Consider the following 26,632-nt stretch of genomic DNA (forward strand, 5'->3'; position numbering starts at 1 on the left):
GAAAATGGTCCAAGGGTCAGATAAAAGCAAGCAAAGGGCCGCATCCAGCCCCAGGGCCACAGGTTGGAGACCACAGGTCTAAACCATGACTAAGATCTTATTTTTGTTTATGTTCCCATTGAGGAGATACTGTGTGGTCTGGAGGACAGGGAGTGTAGAGAAATCTCCCCAGTGGGGATGCACACAGCAATGAAAACTAAAAGTAAATGTACAGGTAAATAAGGATCACTACAGTTCAAAGACACAGGCTTTACTGCAAGGTTGTTAGTATAAAGATCTGTTCAATCTGTACATTGGAAACCCATAAATGTCATCCTTTAATTATATTTGACTGAACAGGAATCTGACAAAACGATTATGTGCAAGGTGTAGCTAACAATCAAATTTCAGTGTTGCATATTAGTTACGAGATAGGTATATTGTGTACATAGACGGTAAAAAGATGATTTGGACACAAAGTTTTCAAAATATTTCTTCTAGTAGAATTACGGTTTTGAAGTCTAAAGAAGTTGCATTTTAAGACCAAATGGTTGATCCAACTTGCAAATTAAGGGTTAATATGAAGTGCACAAACACAAAATATATTTTAAACACAATGGATGAAAATGAGAGAGAAAATTTAATTACCTCTGTAGGGATGATTTCACATAAAACAGCAGCACTCCTCTCTTAAGTGTACAACACCTGCTCAATGACAATACGTTCCTTGAAGGGATCGGTTTGCTCATCAGGGGTCATTCAACTCCTAGCTGCTCTTTACTTTCCCATCTGTGCTATGAATTAACTCTCAAGAGAATTATGAGAACCAGGTTACTGGAAAAATAAACACAGTGATGTTGTTAGCTTTACTTTAATGGGCATTTGGAATATGGATTTAAGCATATTTGAGCTTTATGAGATTGTAGCAAATACATGTTTCTGTCTCTTATATGCCTTACCAGAACCTCCATTTAGAGTCATTGCTGGTTTTATACCTTAGCTACCATCAATTTAAAGCTGATGTTTGTTTATTTATTTGTTATATAGCACCAAATGCATTAATTATATGTAATGGTGTTTATCCCAGTACCTGGAAGTGGCTGCTTCTGGTGAAAATCAGCCTCCTGTTAGCTGCCAGTTACTGCCCTGAGCAGCTATCTTACCGAAATTGTGAAGGCTAACAACCACCTCTGCTACTGAGAAAAGTTGCACCATTTCTGCTATTCATTTGTCATCCTGACAGATATTCTGTGAACTATACTCTACTGTTCCCTTGGCAGCACTGAAATCTACATACATCTATTATGTAGATTTATGTCCCTTATGTAATGGAGGAGGGAGGAGAGGAAGGGCTGTAGTCTCTCTTTTTTATTTAGTCCAGACATACACTTTAAAGGTAGATGGGATCACCTGCTGGTTCTTATATCTCTCAGAAATGTCATCTTTTAGCTTTCCCTATAGTTGTTTTTGTCTGTCTCTTACCAGCCACTCTCCTCAATTACTTGGATAACCTATATGTTAGAAGATACAGTAGGGGAGCGTGACACCATCATTGACTTTATTATGGTATGGGCAATTGAACAAAACTAGACATTCTGGTTGACATAAATCACTGCAATCCGCTAGAGATACTAGATGCACAAGATTTACCTTGCCTGCAATCATTTTTAAGTGGACCGGCCTAATAATAAATAGAGATATTTTGTTTTTCCATTTTTTTGTTAAGTATATATATAGTATATATACAGTGCAGTACACATACAGAAATGTGTGTGGAGCCTACTACATACTGAGGAATCTGTCATCTCTGCTACATGGAGCTTGAATCTGCACACACATTATATATATATATATATATATATATATATATATATATATATATACACTAAAAATGTTTCTTGCTGTGGCATATATGTATAATCCCTATAACCCTGAAGTTTGAATGTTGATCAAAGAGCACAGATCAGGGCCTTTGAAAATTATGTACACACGTACGAGAATTCATCCATCTATCTTGCTATTCATACTGGCAACAGAATTAGTAAGTGCACTTATTTGCACTAAACATGCTATGAAAGCCAATCTATTTGTCATAAATGTTTCCCTTTCCTGTAGGCATGTTAGTATAGTATTTTAAAATATATACCGTTTTGACAGTATAGTAAATTTGAAATTGCTGGACTCTGGCTAACTGCCACTAATGAATTTCAAAATAAAATAGTTTGGATCATAGTAAAAAAATGACTAGTATTTTTTTGGACAAATACGACCCATTTAGGAAAACTGATAAGCATACTATAAATATAGTTTATATTCCCAAATACAATTATGACCAACCAGCGACCACAAATGAAATGGAACTACATGGAATCATCCTCCTCCTTGTCCTGCCATCTTCCTATTCAGCTCTAGTTCCTATGATTTGACTTTTCTCTACTTTCCAAAGTATTATCTCTTTTTTTCAAAGTTTACTTTCTCTTTTCAAGTGTGTAACCTAATCATACATGGTCCATCACACTTTCCTCACGGCAGTATAATAGCATGGAAACTACAGGAATGATTTGAGGACCTTTGCTCTCGGTAACTATTGCAAGAGAAAAACACAAATTTTATCATACTAGGACTGCTTGAAGCTGGTTTCATATTTTGTAAAGATCTCTTTTGTCAATACATTCTTTGATGACAAACAATGTGTAACAAAATCTATAGTATTTGCAATAAATAATTGAAATAGAAAAGATAAAATGATCGGAGCACTGCAGCATTTGTATTTAAAGCTGTTGTGCAATCTGCCATTTTTCTTTTTTTATCATTTCTTGCATGATCATACGATTAAAGTGTTTATTCCAAATTTGGATGGAGTGGAGAAATATGAGAACTCCTGTCAGGTTTTTATTGCTTACCAATAAATAAATAATTTGCGCTAGTAAATGTGTATAAAAAGAAATCATCAAATCATAAGTCCAGAAAAATATATATATATGCCAATACCACAAAAAAAAAAAAAAAAAAAAAAAAAAAAATTAAAAAAACTTTTAAGTGCAAAAAACTTTTGTGCAAAAAAAAGTGTCTAAATATGAAAAATTTTCACCAAAAAACCTTGATAATATAATGGCAGATCATCCATAAATATATCTTCAGAAACGGAAACTCTGCAACACATCGATCCTCATCGATCGAAATAACAGGATGAAAAACTTTGTAGTTAATCGAAAATCCACTTCTCCAATAGATAAAGGACCGCCTTCAAACGTATCCATGGGGGGAAATGCCAAGCACTCGAGAGAAACAGAAAGACTTCATGGTGCAATATTATAAAAACCAATTCCTTTATTAGGTACTCATTGCACTTACTCAAGAGGTGTCCCAGCCGACACCAGCATCAACAGCATAACAGCAATCACATAAACGAGCCTGGCTACTCAGCACATGCGCAGTAGCTGGCAGCCAAAAACGTAATGATGTCACATCAATCAAGCTCCGCCCTACGCGTTTCGTCATCGACGTCCTCACGTCCGTTTATGTGATTGCTGTTATGCTGTTGATGCTGGTGTCGGATGTAGTTTGGGGCAGTATTATGAACAGCTTTGTATGTCAATGTTAGCATTTTGAATTTTATCCGTTGGGCAATCGGAAGCCAGTGGAGGGATTGGCAGAGGGGGGTGGCGGATACAGAGCGGTTAGTAAGGTGGATGAGTCTGGCCGCAGAATTCAGGATAGACTGAAGCGGGGATAGCCTGCGGTGAGGTAAGCCAATGAGGAGGGAGTTACAGAAGTCAAGTCATGGTTTCCGGGGTTAGGAACGGACGTATTTTGGAGATGTTGCGGAGGTGAAGTCTACATGAGTTTGTCAGTGATTGGACCTGGGGCTGGAAGGACAGATTGGAGTCTAGGATGACACCTAGTACTCTGGCTTGCGGGGTGGGACTGATGGTGGTGTTGTTGGTCTTGATGGAGAAGTCGGGGGGGGGGGCGTGGGCTGGGGGTAAAACTAGGAGCTCGGTTTTGGAAAGATTCCATTTGAGGAAGTGGAGTGACATCCAATCCGATATGTCGTTCAGTAGGCTTGTGATACGGGTGGAGACTGAAGGGGTGAGGTGAGGGGTAGAGAGATAGATTTGCGTGTCGTCGGTATAGAGATGGTAGTTGAAGCCGTGAGAGTGTATCAATTAGCCAAGGAAGGAGGTGTAGATGGAGAAGAGAAGGGGCTCGAGGACAGAACCTTGAGGGACCCCAACAGAGAGGGGGAGTGAAGAGGAGGTGGCAGCGTTATAGGTAACATTGAAGGAGCGCTGTGATAGATAGGAAGAGAGCCAGGAGAGAGCAGAGTCTCTGAGGCCAAGAGAGTGTAGTTTTTTTTTGAGGAGGGGGTGGTCAACCGTGTCGAAAGCCGCAGAGAGATCGAGGAGTAGGAGCACTGAATAGTGGCCATTAGCTTTGGCGGTTAGCAGGTCGTTGGTGAGTTTGAGTAGGGCAGTTTCGGTGGAGTGTAGGGGCGGAAGTCAGACTGTAGGGGATCAAGGAGGTTGTTGTCGGTGAGGTGGGAACTTAGGCGATTATAGACTAAGCGCTCTAGGAGTTTGGATGTAAATGGCAGCAGGGAGATGGGTCTAAGGTTGTTCAGGTCGGTGGGATCCAGGGAGGGTTTTTTAAGTATAGGAGTGATGTGCGTGTGCTTTAGAGGGGAGGGGAATGTGCCAGTAGAGAGGGAAAGATTAAAGATGTGAGTGAGGGAGCGTAGGATGGAGGAAGAGGGTGATCGTAGGAGTTGTGAGGAGACAGGGTCAAGGGGGCAGGTGGTGAGGCGGGTTTCAGAGAAGACCTTAGTGACCTCTTCAGTGGTAGCAAGGTCGAAAGGAGTGGAGTGTTGAGGGGGTTATAGTGTGAGGAATGCTAGGTGGGGTGGAAGTCTGGGCAGTGGCGAGGTCGAAGGAGAGGAGTGTTGAGGGGGTTTTCGTGTGAGGGATGCTAGGTGGGGTGGAAGTCTGGGCAGTGGCGATGTCCCTACGAATTGCGTTGATCTTGTTTTTGAAGTGGTTAGCAATCTCGTGGGCGGTGAGTGAGGTACTGGGTGGATGTGGGGGCGGAGAGAGTAGAGAGTTAAAAGTAGAGAAGAGCTGGCGAGGACTAGAGGAGAAGGTATTAATGAGGGTAACAAAGTAGGCTTGCTTGGCAGCGTGAAGGGAGGAAGTGTAGGTGAGGAAGGCAGATTTATATTGGGTGAACGCTTGTTGGGATCTGGTTTTGCGCCATAGTCGCTCCAGCACACGACTGTGTCGTTTGAGATTTTTGGTATGGTCAGTCTGCCAGGGTTGTAGTGGTCGGGGTCTAATGCTTTGTGTAGTTGGGGGTGCTAGCGAGTCTAGAGCGGTTGATAGCGAGTTGTTATAAACAGTAGTGGCCAGGTCTGGGCAGAACAGAGGAAGGATACTGTCATAAAGTTGGTCAGCTGCAGAGTGGAAAGGGGCAGGGTTCAAGTTGTGGAGGTTTCTGCTGGTGATAGTTTGACGTTTGGAGGGATAGGTGTTTGAGGACGAGGAGACGGAGAAGGTAATGAGGTTGTGATCAGAGAGAGGAAAGGGGGTGTTTGTGAGGTTGTGGGGAGCGAAGAGATGAGAGAAAACAAGGTCCAGGGTGTTCCTGTCGGAGTGGGTGGTGGACTGTACACACTGTGCGAGTGCAAAAGAAGAGTGCAATATTGGGTTTGTAACACGTGCTGCAAGCTCCCTATCTGTCTGTCCTGCTCTGCTGTCAGGATTCCCTTGCTGATGATCTTAAATTGGATATTGAACCTCATATCCTACATTTTAATCTCATCCATACTGCACAAACCCTACAACGTCTGTTTATGTTGCTTTCTGATGCGGTGAAGGCTTTTGACAGGGTGACTTGGCACTTTATGGGAGCCACCCTGTCCTATATTGGACTTGACCCCAACATGCTATGCTGGATATTCTTATTGTATTCCACCCGCACTCTGACTTTTTTAGTATAGCGAACAGAACAAAATAGGGCTGTCTCATTTCGCTGCTCATATTTATCTTGACGTTAGAGCCCCTACTTTGTACTTCCGGTGAGACATTCAGGGGCGTATTTGCCGCAGGGCAAACAAGACATTTGCCTAGGGCAGCACTTTTCAGTAGGGCGGCACAGCGGCAGCGCCGCCCCCCCCTTTCCCACGGAAGGGACACTTCCGTGGGAAAGGGACAGGGGCTGCTGTGTCTTACCTATGTCCGCGACTCTGTGTCCCACGTCAATTCGGTCCACAAGGCGCTGCTAGAGGATGGGTGCAGAGGGTGTCTGTCCGGTGTCTTCATCTTCCTGGATCTTGATCGCAATGTGGGCGGGATGACAAGCTGCCCCTCGAATCTGGCCACACCCCTGGGATCACTGGGCAGCCTATGGCAGCCTGTCCCTCCCTCTGCAAGCTTCACCTCCTTGCCGGTGATTGGCCGCCAGATCTGTAGCTCAGAAAAGGCACACAGGCGGCCAATCACAGGTGAGGAGGTGGAGCATGGAGAGGAGGAGCTGAGCGGCAGCTAGAAGATGGAAGATCGAGTGAGGGAGCAGCTGGAGCTGGTAAAGAGGAGGAGAGCGGCTGGAGAAGGAACACAGCTAATGGGTAAGTGTCTGTGCCTGAAGGAGGGAGCCCGGGCTGGAGCAGGGGTCAGCACAGCAATGTAAGTATAATTGGTGTCAGTGGGAGTAATAGTGCCCCATCATTAGTGTCAGTGTGGGAGGAATAGTGCCCCCTCATCGGTGTCACTGACACCAATGAGGGGGCACATTTCCTCCCACTGACACCAATGATGGGGCATAATTCCTCCCACTGACACCAATGATGGAACACTATTCCTCCCACTGACACCAATGATGGGGCACAATTCATCCCACTGACACCACTGATGGGGCACTATTCCTCCCACTGACACCAATGATGGGGCACTATTCCTCCCACTGACACCAATGATGGGGTACTTCCTCCCACTGACACCAAAGATGGGGCACTATTCCTCCCACTGACACCAAAGATGGGGCACTATTCCTTCCACTGACACCAATGATGGGGCACTATTCCTCCTACTGACACCAATGATGGGGTACTTCCTCCCACTGACACCAATGATGGGGCACTATTCCTCCCACTGACACCAATGATGGGGCACTATTACTCCCGCTGACACTAATGATGGGGCACGTCCTCCCACTGATACCAATGATGGGGCACTATTCCTCCCCGTGACACCAATGATGGGGCATGATTCTTCCCACTGACACCAATGATGGGGCATGATTCCTCCCACTGACACCAATGATGGGGCACTATTCATCCCACTGACACTAATGATGGAGTATTATTCCTCACACTGACACTAATGATGGGGCACTATTCCTCACACACTGACACTAATGATGGGGCACCATCATTGGTGTCAGTGGGAGCAATAGTGTCCCATCATTAGTGTCAGTGTGAGGAATAGTGCCCCATCATTAGTATCAGTGGGAGGAATCGTGCCCCATCATTAGTGTCAGTGGGAGGAATAGCGCCCCATCATTAGTGTCAGTGGGAGGAATCGTGCCCCATCATTGGTGTCAGTGGGAGGAGCTCTAATAGGAAGAGGTGGGGCCTAAAGAGGAAGGGGTGGAGTTTGCAGATGAAAGGGTGGGACAAATTTAGATGCAGGGGGGTGGTGCCCGTTTTTAGTCTTGCCTAGGGAAGCACAAAACCAAAATAAACCACTGGAGACGTTAATATTGTAAGCATACAAAAGATGTTGGGACATCATAAAATTGCAACCTATGCAGATGGCCTGATATTTTTTGTTTCCAATCCGTGTATCTCCCTGCAAAACATCTTGGAGGCATTGCATGTATATGGGGAGCTGTCCTACTTCAAGATCAATCTCACTAAATTAGCGGTGTTGAACATAACAATTGTGGATTCCGAGGCCTTCGCTCCTTTTTCACCTTTCAGTGGGCGGACAAATCCATCTGATATCTGGGCTTAAACATCACCTCTGATCTTGCTTCTTTATACTTGGCAAACCTTCTTGGGATTCCCTGGCTTTGACTTGGTTTGGGTGATGCAATGCCTTAAAAATAACAGTTCTTCGGCGGATGCTCTATATTTTACAAGCCATGCCTGTTCGTATTCCCATTGTTTGTTTCCAGAAACTCAGTTTCCTATTAAGGAACTTTGTATGGCGAGAGGGGGCATTGGCTTTCCCAATGTCCTCAGATACTGTAGAGCTGTACAGCTTTCGAGGGTCGTAGACTGGCATTGCAATGGGATCTCAAACAATGTGTAGCCATGGAGATTGAGGATGCCTCCATCCCCCTTTTGTCATCACCTTGGATTGCTGCTCCATTTCCTGGAGACATGTGGACCCACCCCCGATTGGGGCCACCCTAAAGGTAGTGAGGTTGGTCTTTTGGACGACGTCCTTATCACTACATCCCTCGCCAATGATTGCAGCCACTGGAAACCCCCATTTTACCCCTTTATATCTAGTAGACACCTACGGAGATTGGCACACCAGGGGAAATACAGTCTGGTGGATGTCTGGTCATGGTGTGGACTTCCCTCTCTTTCTGGACTTTCCAGGCTTTCAGACCCACCCCTTGACAATTTAAGTTCTTTCCAGATCAGAAATTTTTTGCAAATGTTTCAAAAAGCGCGCTACTCACCTCGTGCCCTTACTCTTTTGGAATAGTTGTTCAGTAAAGGGGAATCCTTGAGACATACGTTATCTTATTGTATAGTTACCTTATGACCCCAGCTGATGATCTGCAGCCCTCTTTTGTCCAACACTGACTTAGATCTCCACCTGTCACCCCCACAGGTAGACAAAATTCTCTTGTTAGCACAAAAAGCCTCCATTGACAATCAATACCAGGAAGTGGGGTACAAAAGCCTCTCTCTAGGTGGTACAGAGTACCATAGGTTCTACACAAGATAAATAGGGTGGTCCCATACATACTGTATGTTGACGATGTAATGCAGATGTGGGTACTATATTCCGTATCTTTTGGTCTTTCGGGAAGCGGTAACATCCACCATTAAACAGTTAACCTCTGTTGACCTGAAATAATCCGGCTGCATGTTTATTGCACCTAACTGAGAGGCCCCTTCGGAAATATAAGAAGACCCTAATGATGCAATTACTCAATGCTGCAAAGGCATGTATTCCTGCCTTGTGGAGCCAAGCTCAACCACCAACCAGAGTCCTGTGGTATGTTAAAATTGAGGATATCCATCAAATGGAAGAATTGACTGCAACTCTGCATAATATGGAGGAACAGTGTCAGGACAAATGGAGACCCTGGAGTTATTTCACCTGTACAGATGCTTACTTGCAGGAAGTAAAAAGCTGGCTGGCCCTGAACCCTATGAATACGTGCATCGCACGAAACGCGTCAGTGGGGCAGCAGCAGCAGGATACCTAACCACCGTTGGTGGACACCTTGGAAACATATGGTCAGTAAACTTTTTGTTTAAAAATCTTTTTATGTACCCAACACCAACCAACCCTGAATAAAGGTATCTTAAGCAGTATCACGCTATGAGGTCTCTTATTGGGCACTCTGTGTGAGTGCTATCATTCGCAGTGCCCATCTGGAGGATTCAGGACCCTGGTGGTGATACCTGGTAGCAGTTTCAGATGACCTTACTTCTGTGGAACCGGGATGGTGATCTGGGGGCAATCTGATCTGGGATCTGATGATCGTTCTATGGCCTGGTGACGCAGGATTACATATTGCGTATGTTAAACGCACATCTGGTGAGTGCGTTTTTCACCTATTTGTGTGGTTCACACTTATCATCACACCTTGGATCAGGACGTCCACTCACCTGGAATTAGGATCTCTTCATGATCCGCACTATTATATTGAACTTTTGAATTTACAGATCACCATCGGAGTGATATCACGCATGTGTACAAATTCACACTAATATATTGTGTGTATAAACTGTGTTTTATTATTTAGCGCTGCACCATTCTATGTGATATATATTTACTTGCAGGAAGTGCCCAACTCGGAGTCCTCTCCTTCTGGCGCTGGGTAGAGGCCTCCACATTTTGTCTGCTAGGCCCTTTGCAATCCCACTTTGCGGGAGGGTGACTGATTGGCTTGCTCATTTCCAGTTTTTTATTAGAAGTCCCCCTTTATCCCTCCCCCCTTTTTTTCTCCTTTCTCTTGCTCCCTCTCCCTCACTACCTTTTCCTTTTCCTCTCTTTTCTCTCCTTTACTCTACCTTTCTTTTCTTTACTCTTCTCTTTTTTGCTGTGAAAAGTGAGGAGACTCTTCCTATGTCGCATTGTACTGTAGGTGGGCACTTGGAAACTGTTTATGGTTATTTCTGTGTAATTTTGTCGGAATGATTGTTTTTCGTGCTCACCTGGGCTTTGTGACCCCTTTGTCTGATCGCATCTCTTACAAACTATGCAAAGCGTTCTAGAAACTACAGTTATTGTATAATGCTAGTCTTGCTTTGTTTATCTTCTAGATTTGATACTTATATAAGGTGTGATAGCTGTAATACTTGACACTTTTTTATGCTTTTGATTTTGCAATGATTGTTTGTATTCTTTAAGCTTTACTATCATAAATAAATACAAGAATTTTTCAAAATCAGATATCGACTACTCTCTGAACCAGGGGCGGACTGACAACTCATGGGGCCCCTGGGCAATAGGGGATCATGGGGCCCCTGTGTCCTTGCCCAAAACTAAAAGCACACCCAAAAAGCCTATAAAAAAGGTACCAGGGGCATTTCATGGGGCCTCCTACTGACCCTGGGCCCTCGGGTAGTGCCCGAGTGCTCAAATGGTCAGTCCACCCATGCTCTGAACTCCGCCTGCCTTTTGACCACGGATCTAATACTGACTATTCTGAACGTTGCCTGCTGTGTACCTGAACCGTCACTGAATCACTCTGCCTGTTCCAACTGCAAGTACCTGGTTGCTGTGTTCACACCTGCCCCAGTGGGCAACCAGGCACTATAGTATTGTATAAAAATCCTGGGGGCAACCCAGTACCAGGAGGTCTGCTTGCTTTTGGGAAAGGGGGCTGCTATAGGTGAAGAACACAGAAGCTAACTGAAAGGATGATTTTCTTATCCCCTCAGAGACCCCCGGTCTGTGTAGAGATTCCTGGTCTATCAGCAGAATTCTGGGAACACCCCTTGAACACGGAAATAACGGCAGCTTATGTTCAGAGATGTTCAAAGTTTATTAGACATTACTAAGATTATATAGGATACAGAAAAAATAAGGGAGGGGGGAGCGAGTTCTAAAACTGTAACTTGTAAGTTTCCATCATGAGCTAACTACATGAAACATGACATATACATTTCTTGGTATAAACTGTTTTTGTTAGCTTTCTGAGAAATAGCCGGGCAAAGAAAACTTCAGGGTCATGTTATCTTTTGTTGATACATCCTTGAGCAAACGAAAACAGTTTCATTAAACTTCTAATATATCTGCAAATACCTAACTTAATACTTAAAATGGCGTATATCAACAAAATGGAGGTTATCTAGATCCTTTCACTAGCTATAGTACCTGACCACCTTTGGTAGGGGTAAGCATGACAAGAGTTATGTAAAAAAAACTTGTGTCTCTGAATACAGTCCTGAAGATGCAGGTCATCTGCGAAACGCATAAACTCATCAAAATGCAAATATCTAACTGAACAGATTTTAATATATTGACATATTTATGTGTGGATGATGTTTTGTAATTGATAAATGTAATTTAATAAATGTAGAACAATTTTTAAGACGTTTATAGAAGTGTTTCACCTCAAGGAAATCCTTGAACACCCTAGATGTTCCTAATCTGATATATTTAGTTTATGATTGTTTCTTCTGAATACCTCCAACACCTTTTTTTTTTTTTATGTATTACCCTCCTAAAATTAACATGTGTAGAGATTAATGTGGGAGCTGTTATTTCATTACTGCAGGCTCTGGACTATATTCCCTTTTTTGGCTGCATCCTCTAGTCATTAACCCAGAACAAGCATGCAGGATAGGCATTTTGATTTGACTGTCTTCATGATTGTTCTAGGTTAGGTTGATTTACTAGGTGGTGAAGCCTGGGTTAAGATGATTGCTTGTGGAACTTTATGAACCAGTTCAGCAAAGGCAACTTCCATTGTTATCTGATTATAGCTTTGCATTAAAGCCTAGTTTCAGCTAAAAGTTTTGGATGCAGTGGGGAAGGGTAAGTTTATTGTCAAGAATAAATTTCTGTTGGGACAAATTCCCCTTATGTCCCATTTAGGTGACAGGTGGCCAGAGGGACAGAAAGTGATGGGAAATGTATTTTCTTTCTTTCTGCTAGGTTTTACTTCTGTCTGTGCCTTCCTGTCTCAGTGACCCCTGTTTTTCCTCTTTTCTTGGTCTGGTGTAACAGGGCTAAAATGTAAGAGGAAATCTCCCCAATGGAGTGGAAAATAGCAAAAAAAAAAGTGACAGAATTGCTAACCCTTTGCCCACTATATTAAAAGCTGGGTCCCAAGTGTTGCTATGTTTAAGGATGAGCTTTGGGTTTGGGTCAACCATGAGTTCCTTTGATTTGGCCCGTTTTAAATTTTTTTTGCAATTGCATAGGTTTCACACAGCAGTACCTGGCTCTACATGCATTTGAATTGCAATAGCTTGCCGATCAGGCACACAAGGTACCACAATTACTCATTAAAATTCATGTCTCTTGAAGTTTAGTCGGGTTTTCTTTTTGCAGCTGAATTCAAAGTATGTGAATTTTGCGCACATTCGTGAAACCCGTGGCAAATAGACAGATTTTCTCATTTGTACAAAGTCAGTATAGCATATGTATGTGGTAAATCCCCTCCCCCCCAAAAAGAGTCAAGTATTCTGCGCTGAGGTGAAATCCAAGCCCACCAAACTACTTGGAGATCGCTAATTGCCTACCGGGGTATATATGACACCGGAAAACTGTCCTCTTTGCCTGCTGCTGTGAACTTCAGCTGACTGTCAGAGTGCCATAGGAACCCAATAGCTTGGAACATACAGTATTACTATGTACACATGATTGGGTGTTAAGGGTTACTGCTTATGATAACGGTTCTTTGCAGTTTTACTGATTACCCTATTTAGGTAACTAGAATTTATATACTTAATATGTTTATAACACTATAAAATAATACCTCATATAGCCAATGCCCACATTTCTTGGTAGATACAAGGTTTTTTTTTCATTATCTCACAACTAATGGTCCCTCTGGGGTGGTTCTTATTAGTAAGGATTGGTAGGTAAACATAAACATAGTTCTAGCAGCTTTAAAGGATATGTTCACCTTTTACAAAAAAGATAAAAATAAATGCACATCTTTTTGCTGGTTAACAAATGTGCATTTATTATTTTTCTACACTGCAGGCTGTAAGGCATTGAACCTTTGATCAATAGATTGGATCCTGCAGACACTCTGCAGTTACTGAATGGCAGGAAGAATCAATGGACTACAAGAGCGCTCACCAACTGCAATGGCTGATGGTACTTGTGGGCATTCCTTCACAGCTGCAATGTTTTTAAATTGTGAGAGGAGAAGATCCCCTGCCTGCTGTTATAGGGAAGTGGGGTGGGGGGGGGGGGGGGGAGGAAGAAGCTGGAACATGTTACACGTTCCACCCTAAATATCAGTGGAATGTAACATGTTCCAAAAGTGAACTTAAAAGGGAAGTAGGGGTTTTTTTTGCCCAGTCAAACTTACCTAGGTGGATGCAGCATTGGTCCGATGCTGCAACTGTCCCCTGCCGCCTCTAAGGTTGAGAACTCAGTGATCACATGACTGCTGATTGCTGAGTTCTCACAGCTACTCTGAGCAGAGAGCAGTGACTGCTCTGCTTCCCCACGCATTTGCTGGAGTGTTGGGCTGTGGAGAGGGAGGGAGAGGCTGGCTCAGGTTCTCAGTGGCTTGCCGAGTGGCTGAGTCAGGTGTCGCTCCAGACTGGGGTGGATCCCGACTTTAAATATCTTTCCCCAGCCTGGACCAGTTGAGTGATGTCAGCCAACGGCGGGTTTCAGCCTACTGTCAGCTGAAAACAGGTCACAGGAGTGCAGAACGAACTCCACTCCTGTGATCCACAAGAGACGTACAGCTAAAAGAGCTTTGGCTATACTTCTGCTTTAAACTTTAAATGTTCTTTGCACATTGCAATTTGCACAAATTCGATTTATAACCTCTGTGACTTAGGGATATATTTTAATGAGCATTTTCGTGCCCGTAAAAAAAAAACATAACACACCTAAATGAGAAAAACAAACCTGTCAAGATTATTCTATAAAGCAGTACTAAGAGTAACATTAATAGTACCATTAGATTGCAGTTATCCACAGCAGCCAATGAAATTTATATTGATAAGAGATGAATTCCTTATTGAATAAGCCTGTAAACACTATAGGATGTATATAACAAAGTAGAGAATATGCAGTCACTGTGAGTAATGTGCAGTAAAGTAAGGAAAAGAAATCTAAATCTCAGCTCTTTAGGCTATCTCTAGCATGCTGAAAAACTTTTCAGAGCTATTTAGATATAATCAATTTTTTATTATTTTAATACTAAGCTATCTCCTGAAAGGAGTTTCATATGTTTTATCAACAAAGGATAACAACAACACATAAATGTATCTACTGTATATAGACATGTATACCTATAAAAATACAATATACAAAGATAGATATGTTTAGCCTTAAGGTGGAGTAGGTTGTGATACACCGCATCTGAATCAGAATGTTAAAACATAATACAAAGAGAAATGGCCTTCAAATATATATGGAATTTGGCAAAAAATTAATTTTATGATAATGTATTCTTTCATAGACACACAGTGTTACATTTCAAAGATGTGAATAAAAATTGCCTGTTCCCCAGCGTATGTGAAAACCTACTGACGCTTTCCAAAGAGTATAAAATATCACTCATAATATTTCTTAAATAGCTTGTTAGCATAAGCGGTTTGCTTTAAAACAGCCTTTTAAAAGAATAAGTCAGATATTTTGCTTTCACCAATGTAATTCTAAATAATTAGTGTTATGTATTTTAAATCATTAAAGAGTTTAGAGGCCTTAAAAAAGGCACATAGTAGAAACATACATTCCATGTTGCTCTGAATATCAATGTAGGTCATCTCAGTCAATCAGTCAATCAGTCAATGTATTTTTTTTCTAAACCATTAAAACTGAACACAGCATGGATAAAATGGTGGCGCTGGATTTATATAAGGCATGCCAGGTATGTCTGTGGAGGTAGGAGAGATTAAAATGAGCATATTGCCCTTGCTAACTTTATGGGCACAGATATGTAATGTAGGAGCAGGGGTAGTAGCAGATACTGGTGGGAGTTCCATACTCTGTTCTGTAGTTATAAGGAAAACTGGAAGAATAATTTGTGTTTATGTTCACCTTGTGGTTTGGTTAAGGCTTCTGGTAACAGGTGGTATGGTTTATAGGCTATGGTTATAGAAAACTGGCCAGGAAAAATTTGTGAATACTGTATATTCTAAGCAATGTTTTAAAAAAGGTGTTTTTTATAAAGCCAACCTTAACTGTCCCCATCAAAATACGCAATTCAAATACAAACCCTTCCCAGGTATGTATTCTGCAAAAACCCAATGCGATTCAAGACCCACAAATCCAACAATTGCCATTTCTGGATGTAAGGGGATGATGGATAATATTTTGGGCTTTGAACTATTGCCAAAAGGCTTAGAAGGGTCAGTTTGAGGGGCTTTTGGATAAACAAGCCAACAAGGGTTTTTTGGTTAAGCCAGAACTATACGACGAGCAGCCGTAGTGTCAGTATAATGGAAAACTGCAGGAAAATGGCATGGAAAGCTGATAAGCTGCATTGGGAGGTGGGGGGAATTAGGGTCAGTTAGGAAACTGTACCTAAATTCTGATTGTTATCTCTTTGGGCAAGCAACCCTTTTGCTATTTTATGTACTGATTATGTTGTCTTTAATTGTATATTGTGGGTATTTTTTATTTGTACTGCAAGGCTTCCCTTTTAAAAGGGGCTGGCATTATTTTTTTTCACTTAGGTAATGGGGCTTTATTTCGTTTGGGGTGATTAAGAGACAGCCTTCACTTGTTACTGATCATCTGTTCTTGGAGCTGTATTGTTTCAAAGAAAACAAAAATCACCTCCCATTATATCACTTACATTCACCCCCATATCCTCCCACATAAAATAATTATTAGATATACCCCAGTAAGGCCTATTACACCTGAGTAAAACTATTATGCTGCTGGACAATTTTACACTATTTTATCCTATGCAGCAACTTAATTCTTATAGCAAAGCCCAAGCACTTTGTCTTTAGTAAACTTTGGCCTAGCCTCCCTATTTAAAAATTGTTCTCCTACTGGTCAATTCTACATTGCTACATCATCTGCGATCTCTTAATTCTTGTAGAAAGACATCGGCCTGTACTCTGTATGCTGTCTCTGAGACTATCATTGAAAATCATACTATGCTATAATACCATGTACAGCTTTAAGGCATTCCCCAAGTATGTTATTTAATTTAAAGGATGTGTGCATTTTCATTGCTGTCCTCAAAGCCTTATGAAAAGATTCTGTTTCCATTTTTTTACATTTTTAAAACCAGTTTTTTTGCATTGGTACATGTTCCCCATGACAGTGCTTCTCATTCCTTCTGATTTGGACATTAATTTGCCCATTGGTCCTAAAAATGGTCAACATTTAACAACAAGATTTGCCCGTTATAGACTTCAGTCAGTTTTTCCTCTAAATGTGGCCCTTTTTAAATTGAACAATGACAGATTGAGTTTTAGCCTTCATTCATACAGGCCATGTGAATGGATGGAAGAGAAATAGATTTGGAAAGTATAAACAATGTGCACATTACAGCAAATACATGGTGTGAACATATCCTAAATGCAAGTGTGTTTTGTTGTATATAGATGTGTTCAGAATACATAATCTGCACATGGATGCACAGATTTCTATTTTTTCTAAATGCAGCTACACTGTATACACCTGAGCACAAATAATCGTACAATGTGCATTATATCATTGGAAATCATTACATGCATTTGTTTGTTTTTGGAAATGTTCTATAAATGCATGTAATTGCATGACCATATGAATGAGGCGTCAAGCTCTGTCAGTCTCCTTTGATATTTAGACCTCAAGCATACTAGCATCAAACATGGACTATTGAAATCCACAAGGTGAACATTCTTAAATGGATCTGAATACATCCCGTGGTCTTCTATCTACATTTGTACACTAGAGGTGTTTACAGACTCAACATTTAGATGTGCTTACCAAAGCAAGAAAAATTTGCATTCACGGTCCATTTAGTGATGGTTTTACAAAGTCAAAAGTATCTGAATAGATGTAAATGTGACATAACATATCTAAACTTGATTTCAAACACACCCAAACACAGGAAAAAGATCATGAAACTTTGGCATTCATATTTTAAATATGACGGATCATGCCAAAAACGTAGGATAGCGATCATATGAAGTCATTTATTATCATATAGTTGTTTGGCTTGTTACGCAGGTCTTTTGACCGTTCTTTTCTGCTCCCCATGGCTCAGTATCTAGCCCACTCAGTGCATCCATGTGAGAGCTAACTATTTATACACAGACACTAATTACAATGTAAAAAGTCATAGATGTGGGAAATTAACCTTTGATTGCCATTTTAACCTATGTGTGTCACCTTGTGTGTCTGTATCAAGGTCAAACATTTTAGGGCATGTAAACTTTTGATCAGGGCTATTGGGGTGATTTCTGTTATCATCATGATTTAAAAAGGAGCCAGACAACTATGAGATAATAAATGGCTGCATATGATCACTGTCCTTAAATAAAAAGTTTTTGGCAGGATCAGTCATATTTGCAATATAAATTCCAAAATTTTCAACTTCGCATTTAGAATAGCAACACGCAGGAGTGCAAGTATTGCCTAAAGCAAAAAAGTACCCTAAAAAAAGTGCTAGTCTGTCCAGTTTTTTGCTAGAAGAACTGATGTATGCCTCTTCCGCACAAAAGCTCTTTGCCCTTTTTACTACACTTTGTTTTATAATACTGCCTGCTGCACATGTGCAGTGTACACATTTATAGGAACTGTTTTACCTCCCAAATGATTTGTGCTTTTGTCCAATTAGTTTTGAGATTTACACAGCCCCTGCAGGACTGCAAAGCCAGTTGAGTGATCTAACTTTTCTATATTGCATTTATTCACTTGATGACCAGGCTATAGCTGAATGACAGCTACAGCACATCTAATTCTGGGAGGGTATCGTATGATGTCCTCCAGAACTGTGCCTCCCATGCGCCCCCTGGGGCCTGCACCCAACGAGCTCTGTGATTGATGTGTCCTTTGGACACAGCTGATCACATGACCTGGCAAAGGCTAATTACTGGGCCCTTTTACCACGTGATCAGCTGTGTCCAATGACACAACTGATCACAATGTAAATACAGTTGCACACTCAGCTGTGCATTGTTACAGTTGCACACTCCTCATGCTGTCAAGAGAGCTGGTAATGGGCAAGTGTATTCAAACATCAGAGGACATCAGTACAGCCCCAAGGGGACTTCAGTGCAGCCCCAACAGTGTCCATCAGTGCTGCCAGTCATTGTCCATCAGTGCAGTCCCAACAGTGTTTATCAGTGCCTCTTCATCATCATCCATCAGTGCCGCCTCATCAGTACCCATTAGTGCAGCCTCTCAGTGCCCATCAGTGCTGCATATCAGCGCACATCAGTGAAGGAGAAAAATTACCTGTTTGCAAAATTTGATAACAGAAACTAAGAAAAAAATGTTTTTTCAAACTTTCTGGTCTTTTTTCATTTGTTTAGCAAAAAATAAAAAAAACAGTAGTGAGTAAATACAACCAAAAGAAAGCTCTATATGTCTCAAAAAAATTATAAAAATTTAATTTGGGTAGAGTGTTGCACGACCACACAATAGTCATTCAAAGTGCGACAGCATCGAAAGCTGAAAGTTGTCCTGGGCAGGAAGGATGTGAAAGTGCCCAGTAGGCAAATGGTTAAACAACACAACTATGTCACTTCCCTGCCCCTCCCCCTTGTGACTAGACATTGAAAGGAAAGCAGCAAATTGATACCCCTCCTTACTCTGCTAGGTATACATATCAATATGTTCCCTATCAACACCTAATTTGTCCTAGTTCTGCCCCTCTCTCTCTCCATGTCTAAGCTCTGCTGTACAGGAAATTATAGGGGGCTGATACTAAATCAAATTCAGGTACTAACATTATATTTAAAGTGTATGGTGGTTCAAAAAAAAGATATTCAGTAATCTCTGCAATACATGTACGTTTCCTATATTTTATCCCAAAATGCTGCAGACAAATATGGGTTGACTTACTAAAACTGGAGAGTGCGAAATCTGGTGCAGCTGTGCCTGGTAGGAAATCAGCTTCTAACTTCAGCTTGTTCAATTAAGCTTTGACAAAAAAACTGGAAGCTAATTGGTTTCTATGAATTGCTGCACCAGAGTTTGCCCCCTCCAGTTTTAGTAAATCAACCCCACGCTGTCAGAAATCCTGTGAATTCTAACATCACATAGTATGCTGACAGCACTCTTTCTGCTGCACTGAAATACCAGGCAGTGTTGTTACCACTGCTTGAGCTGTCCTCTGCTGGACTACAGAGCACCCCCCTCTTATGTTATGAAGATGGGGGGGTGTTGTGTAGCCCAGTTGAGGAGAATAAGGCAGAGCTGAAAAAAACAAAAAATAGAAAAAATTGATTGTGCAATGATTTTTAAATCATTAAATAGTTAAACTTTCAAATGAATACGATACTACATTATGCTTCTCTGTCTCAAGTTAAAATCTAAAATTACCCTTTCGCTACAATAACAAAATAAATAAATAAATAATAAATAAATCAGTAGCAGCCTGTATTAGAAGAAGTCTAAAACCTATCTTTCTTTTGGGTGGTGAATACTATCTTGGCTGTCTTGAAATGTTACAAGCTTTGCTGCTATCTGACACTTCTGAATGTGCTGGATAGCATGTCCCCTGCTGGGTACTGTGGTTCCCCCGCTGGCCGCTATATCATTACGGTGTTAGAAAGACATGCTATCTGATACACCTGAAAGAGCTGCATAGCAACTGCACTCTTAGCTCGTATAAGAAAGTAAAGGTTTTCCTCCTGAAAGATGAGTTTTAACCTTTTTTACAGACTTCTCCTGATATCTAATTATAGTATAGTCGCTTTAATGCCTAACTGAACCTTCAATCAGCAAAATACATTCCAGGTGTATCAAAACAAATGTTCAATCTCTAACTCTAGGTTCACACTTAAGCGTTTTCCGCAGCGTTTTGCATTTTGCAGAAATGTAGTACAGTCCATTTATTTATTTATTTTTATTTTGTTATATTTTTATTAATTTTACAATATAAATGCAACACATTTTTCAAAACATTACAATTACAGTCTCCATAGCAAATTTTACAAATTACCTTCCCCTCTACCCTATCCCCCCCCCCCCCATCACCTCCTCCTATCTCCTTACAATCCATTTAACATGATTTCCTATGGGACATGTTCGCATCTCTGCATTTTCACCCTGTACATTTTTTGGAAAGGGTCAGGGACTTTTTTGAACGCAAAAAGTTTTGTTTTTGGTTCTATAGATTTCAATGGAAACTCTGCAGAAAAGCATGCAGTGCATTTTTGCTGCATTCTTGTTGCATTTTGCATTTTAAAAAACAAAACGCATCAAAAACGCAGGTGCAGAAATGCAAAACGCAGCGCAAAATGCAGAAACGGGTCAAACGTAACCTGCATAGGTGTGAACCTAGCCTTATAATGTTTGTTTTGTCAAAGTAGAAAAGTGTATCCCCTACCAGCAATGTGAGACCCTTCCTCTCTGTGTAGAAGCAGTGGTCTTAGCAAGCCCCCCACTGAGTTTGACCTATAGCTTGCAAACAACAATGCTCCTGCTGATTAGAGAGCTCTGGGGGCACATCAAACTTCTGCACAGAGACCACTGTTTCCACACAGAGAGAAAGGGTCTCACACTGCAGTATGCTAGCAAGGACAGATTTTTCTACCCCAGACTGTGGCTACTTTCTACAAAAGAGCTTTGCACACCTTTTGTTTGGTGTGCTTGCAATATATTTAGCTGAATTAAACTGCAAGCTCAATTAGGCTCAAAAAAAAAAATCACTGACAAGACATGCAAAAATCTTACCTACAGTGGATGAAACTCTAAAGGAACGTAGACAATAAACAAAATGGAAATGTGGCATAAAAAAGTGATAAATTAAAAAATCATTCATTTTTGCTTCTATAAAACATCTTCTATAAATGAAACCTAAAGTATGAGCCTTGATAACACAGTAATGTACAGTATGTGTTTATAACAAGATCTGCAGAAGATGTAAATAGGAATTACCGGGCACATTACTTGTGTGATGAGATGTGCCACATTTAACTAGCACTTTAGAAAATCATTTACAGTGTGCTCATAATAACAACATTTGCATAATATGCAGTGCCGGTAGCCCTAGGTGTCAGCAAGGGATTATTAATTACCACATTTAACTAAAGCACTGCGTTATTCCCATTTGCACACATCCCCACTGTCCATTAAGGACAAGCTTTGTTTTTAGCTCTTGGAAGCTATGATTTTTTTTTCTTTTTTGCATGCCTTGGCACATTGCAGTATAATTGGGTTATTAATAGAGGAATTGTTAAACAGTCTTTTATGCAATAAACAAAGACAGTGCCAAATACCATTTAAAATGTTATTGCAAGCAAAACATTTCCCTTTGCTGCAATTGAAACAGATAACAGGCACAAGCTCTGTGTAATATCAAAAAGTGCATCAGTGATAACTTGTGGATTGTCAGTGAATGGTTGTCATTCCTTGCATTACAGACATATATAAAAGAAGGTTTACAAGATATAAGCACACAAAGATATATAATCTGCTTACATTGGATGCTGTCATTGAACACCTGGTGATTTCAATGACACAAAGGTGAAGATGTATCAAGTATTTTTGATTCCTTCAGTTTATGTTATTTTGTATACCTGGCAATGGAACAGCTTTACAGCAGTGATACTTTTTATTGTTTTGTTCGGGTTACTGTAGAAAAGAACAGCATATTAACCCTCTAATTCAGCCTAAAATGTGTATTACAATTCTGGCTGGTGTAGGTAAAACACTGAACATGTGATAGGGAACAGTGCAGGGATAGAACAAACTCATAGTAACATAGTAATATTGCATAATTAATATTTTGGCACAATGGACATATTATGCACATCATTATGTACAACACTAACCTAGGCACTCCCATATGATGGCACACTTTGTACAAGCTTAGCATCTTGTGTCATTATTAACCACAAGTCTGGACACTTTCTCCCCTTCCTGTCCAGGCCAATTTTCAGCTTTCAGTGCTATCACACTTTGGATGACAATTGCGCGGTCATGCAACACTGTACCCATATGAATTTTTTAGCATTTTTTTGAGACAGATAAAAATTTATTTTGGTAGTATTTATTCACCACTGAGATTTTAATTTTTTTTTCTATATAAATTAATAGTCCAAAATTTTTTTAAAAGGTGTTTTCTTATAAAATTTTGCAAATAAATTATCTTTGTTCATAAATCTTGGCCAAAATTTATTTTAGTAAAAAAAAAATAACCCAAATTAGTTTATAACCAAAAATTAGAATTTTTTTTTAATTTTTTTTTTTTTATTTTACATTTTTTTTTATTTTTTTATATTAATATTTTTTTTTTTAACATACTATCACCCTAGCAGTACAGTGTCACCATAATGACACTGTACTACTTGTGGGGGGTGATGAAGATTTTTTTTTTTTTACACTTATTGCTTTTACACCCATAAAGGGTGTAAAAGCAATCATTTCTCCTCTCTGGTTGCATTCATGCAGCCCTTGAGTAATACTGTGTGAGCTGTGATTGGTCACAGCTTGTCACATGGTGCAAGGCTGTTGTGAATAGCCTTGTACCATGTGACCTCTGTGATCATTCACAGAATTCACAAGTAGTAAGCAATGATGTTAGGAAGTGACATCTTGCTTACTACTATTCATGTGATCACTGATTGGCCAATCAGTGATCACATGATTGGGACCTCACACAAAGGTCCCGTAGGGAGCGCGCACAAGCAGAGAAGTGGAAGGACATTTATAAACGGCCAACCGCCCCTGCACTACTCCCGTCCGGCCGTTTTTGTACATGGGCCAGACGGGAAGTGGTTAAAACTAATGCTGGTATGAGCAATTGGAAGCATCAAGTAGTCTGATGCATATCGAGGGCTACTTTTTACATTTAAAGGATAAGTTCACCTTTTTACCAAATATAATAAATGCACATTTTTCTACAGGTAAAAAAATGTACATTTATTATTTTTGGTTGCAGGAACCAGGAAACCATTGCACCAGCGATCAGCATACGTACGAGTAAGCAGATATACTGACAGGGAGAACCAATGAACTGCCACTGGTGCTCCACAGTGCCATGGTAGTTCATTGAGAACTATAAGCCGACGGTCACAAAGGCTGTTAGGACTTGTAGTTTCTCATTCATGAAGGCCTGTGAATGAATGATGCGGCTGGGTTGGCTGAGCCCCACACGGCCACATTTTTAAAAAATTTGACAGCTAGCGGAGGGAGAGAAGATCCCTCGCTAGCTGTCAAAGCTGGGGAGAAGACGGAGCAGGGGCTGGTGCATTCATAACATGTTACACCCTGAAAATGAGTGTAACATGTCATGAAAGGTGAAGTTATCCTTAAAACAAGTACCAAATCTAGTTACTATGTTATGAACAGGCCTCATAAAATTAATAAAAACCTACCTCATTTGTGTCTCACAAGTTCCCTTTTCCAGACACTGCAGCTCACACTGGGAGGGTTTCAGCAAATGAAGCGGTGCTGCCAATCTATAAAGCTGTGGTCAGGATTAGATGGCCACGTGCTCATTGGCAAACAATAGGATTGGGAATCCCCAGTTCCAATGCTGATAGCCACTTCCCCTGCACGATTTTCTCATCCCATTGTAGAGCAAGCAGGCACAACCTACATGAGCATGGCTCCTTTGCTGTGAATTCAGGAGCAGTGCAGCATCATTGCCACACCATTATAAGAAGCTGCATTAGTCCTCATGCACACTGGATGTTTTTACAGCGGCTGTTTTTGGCTTTTGACGTTTTTTTCTACAGCCGGTAAACTCCCCAGCATGTTATCCTGTGTGTCCATGCACACATAGACTGTAATCAACGTTTTTTGGCAGGGGTGTTTTTTGACTGGATAAAAACCCCCAGAACTAGTGGCTTAGCTGTAAAAATGCTCTAATGCATAAAAACGCAGTAAAATGCAGTAAATCATGGTAAATCGCTGCAAACCAGCGCTTTTGGACTTTTTTTTACAAAAAAAACCTCTAAAAAACACAAACGTGAAAAAACACAGCAAACCACCACTACACGCTAATGCAAAAATGCTAAAAATATGCTGAAGAACTCACATTTTTAACGTGAATTTACACAGCTAATATTACTAGCGTTATTAAAACGCCCCGTGTGCATGGAGCCTTAGATGGATATAGTGTTGCAGCACATGATTTCAATGAGTGGCCATAGTTTTTCTTCAACAACACAAAGCCTTTTTACTCCACTCAATATTCCCAGCAATCCTTCCCCCTTCTCCCTGTAGTTCTCTTGCTGAATTCAGCCACAAATGTGCAGAGGAGCACAGAAGAGTAAACATCAAATAGAAAAAGTTATCAAAACCAGTAAATGTTGAGGCACGTGTGAACTTTTATCTGTTGGGATATAAGGCTCATAGCAGCTTGACTTAAAGAAGAACATCCAAAGCTCTTTTGTTTCTTCTGCACTCCCGTGACTCATTTTCAGCCAACAGTGTTCTAAAATCACTCAGCGCAGCAGGTCCAGGCTGGGGAAAGATCCTAACTTTAATCTTGTGATCCACCAAGATCCTTGGACCAGCACCTGGCTCAGCCTGTCAGCGAGAGGGCCTGAGCCAGCTGAACCCTCCCACTCCACAGCCCAGCGCTTCAATGAGCGAGTGGGGAGGGGGGGAAGCAGAGCCGAGAGCGGTGACTGACAGTCACCAGCTTTCTGCTCACGGAGCACTGAGGACTGAGCGATCAGTGGTGTTTGATCACTCAGTTCTCATTCTTAGAGCCGCAGGGGGACAGGTGCAGCATCAGATTATTATATTATTATTATACAGGATTTATATAGCGCCAACAGTTTGCTCAGCACTTTACAATACAAAGGGAGACAATACAGCAACAATACAGTTCAATACAAGAGGGATCAGATCAATGCTGCATCCACTTAGGTAAGTATGATTTCTGAAAAAATATAGCTGCTGGTCTAAATAATAAAAGGAAGGCAGAATGTAATAATGATGAAGTGGGAGGGACCAAACACATAGAAGTTTACAAATAAAACCTATAATTCCATTGTAATGGCATTTTAATACTTAACTAGAAAGGGATGGAAAGTCTTGGGTATCAGTACTCTGGATTTCAATCTGCCTCCTTTAGGACCCCTAGATTCCCATCATATACCTTGAAACAAAAAAAAGATTTACTAAGATGTACAATCTGAGATTTGCATTCATGTATAATGTTCCTTTCATCAGTCCAAGCTAATTAGTTATTAGGATCTCAAGGTTATTGTACTTTTTCAGTGTGTTTTGACCCTACCTTGTAACAACATCATTTTCTTGCATTCTTGCGTGCGTTAATTATTAAGATGTGCTAATTGAGTAAATGAATTTGTTCTAGTCATAAAAAATACAACTTTTGTCACATTTGATTACTTAATCAGATGCCGTACACCGATTTTATGAAAGATTAAATAAAATGTCACTGAGAAAAATTGCTGTTTTACAGATCACCGATTTAATGACTGAACTGTCTGATGAACGATTCAAAGGTGAAGTAGCTTGTCAAGTTTTAGAAGGGGAGAGAGCAGAAAGGCTGCGAGCAACACGGGAGATTACAGAAATGCAGGTAAGCACATTCTCACATATATGGTACCTGCAATCATGCAAAATGGTTTAGATTTATTGTACCGTGTGAAAGAAATACATTCTAATCATTCTTAATTAGAAGTTCATGGTACTTCTGCTTGTAAGCTCATTACAACAGTTCAGAGTTTTAGCAAATAATAAATCATGTTTAACACAGATTTACGTATCAATTATTTGTAAAAAATGTAATCTATTGTTTGGAAACATTTATACAGAGTTAGAGCATACTGTGAATATGGATATTCTTGTCTTCCAGTTTCTGGATACAAGTATCCTCTGTCTAAAGTTTAAAGAATTACTAAACCCACAACCAGGGGCAGACTGACAACTCATTTGGCCCCCAGACAATAGGGGATCATGGGGCCCCTGTGTCCTTGCCCAAACTCAAAAAAGCCTATGAAAAAGGTACCAGGGGCATCTCATAGTACTGACCCTGGGCCCTCGAGCAGTGCCCAAGTTTCCAAATGGTCAGTCCGCCCCTGCCCACAACAGTAAAATCAGTCTGTATATGCAGTAAAGCATGCTTGTTATACTCACTGTGGAACCTATGGGGTTAATCCTCCGCA

General features: G+C 40.9%; 1 protein-coding gene across 2 annotated transcripts in view; it reads left to right on the plus strand.

The window, feature by feature from the left end:
• The window catches only part of MYO18B (myosin XVIIIB), an 810,748-nt gene that overhangs the window by 448,310 nt on the left and 335,806 nt on the right, over positions 1-26,632 (plus strand). For both annotated transcript variants that reach the window (XM_089684120.1, XM_089684121.1), the window contains exon 27: positions 25,927-26,046. In XM_089684120.1, coding sequence (XP_089540246.1) covers positions 25,927-26,046 — 120 coding nt within the window. The remainder of the gene's footprint in view (positions 1-25,926; positions 26,047-26,632) is intronic.

This window comes from Staurois parvus, unplaced genomic scaffold (assembly GCF_062004578.1).
Source record: "Staurois parvus isolate SC_StPar_1 unplaced genomic scaffold, SC_StPar_1.0 ptg000336l, whole genome shotgun sequence".
In the NCBI taxonomy this organism is placed as follows: Eukaryota; Metazoa; Chordata; class Amphibia; order Anura; family Ranidae; genus Staurois; species Staurois parvus.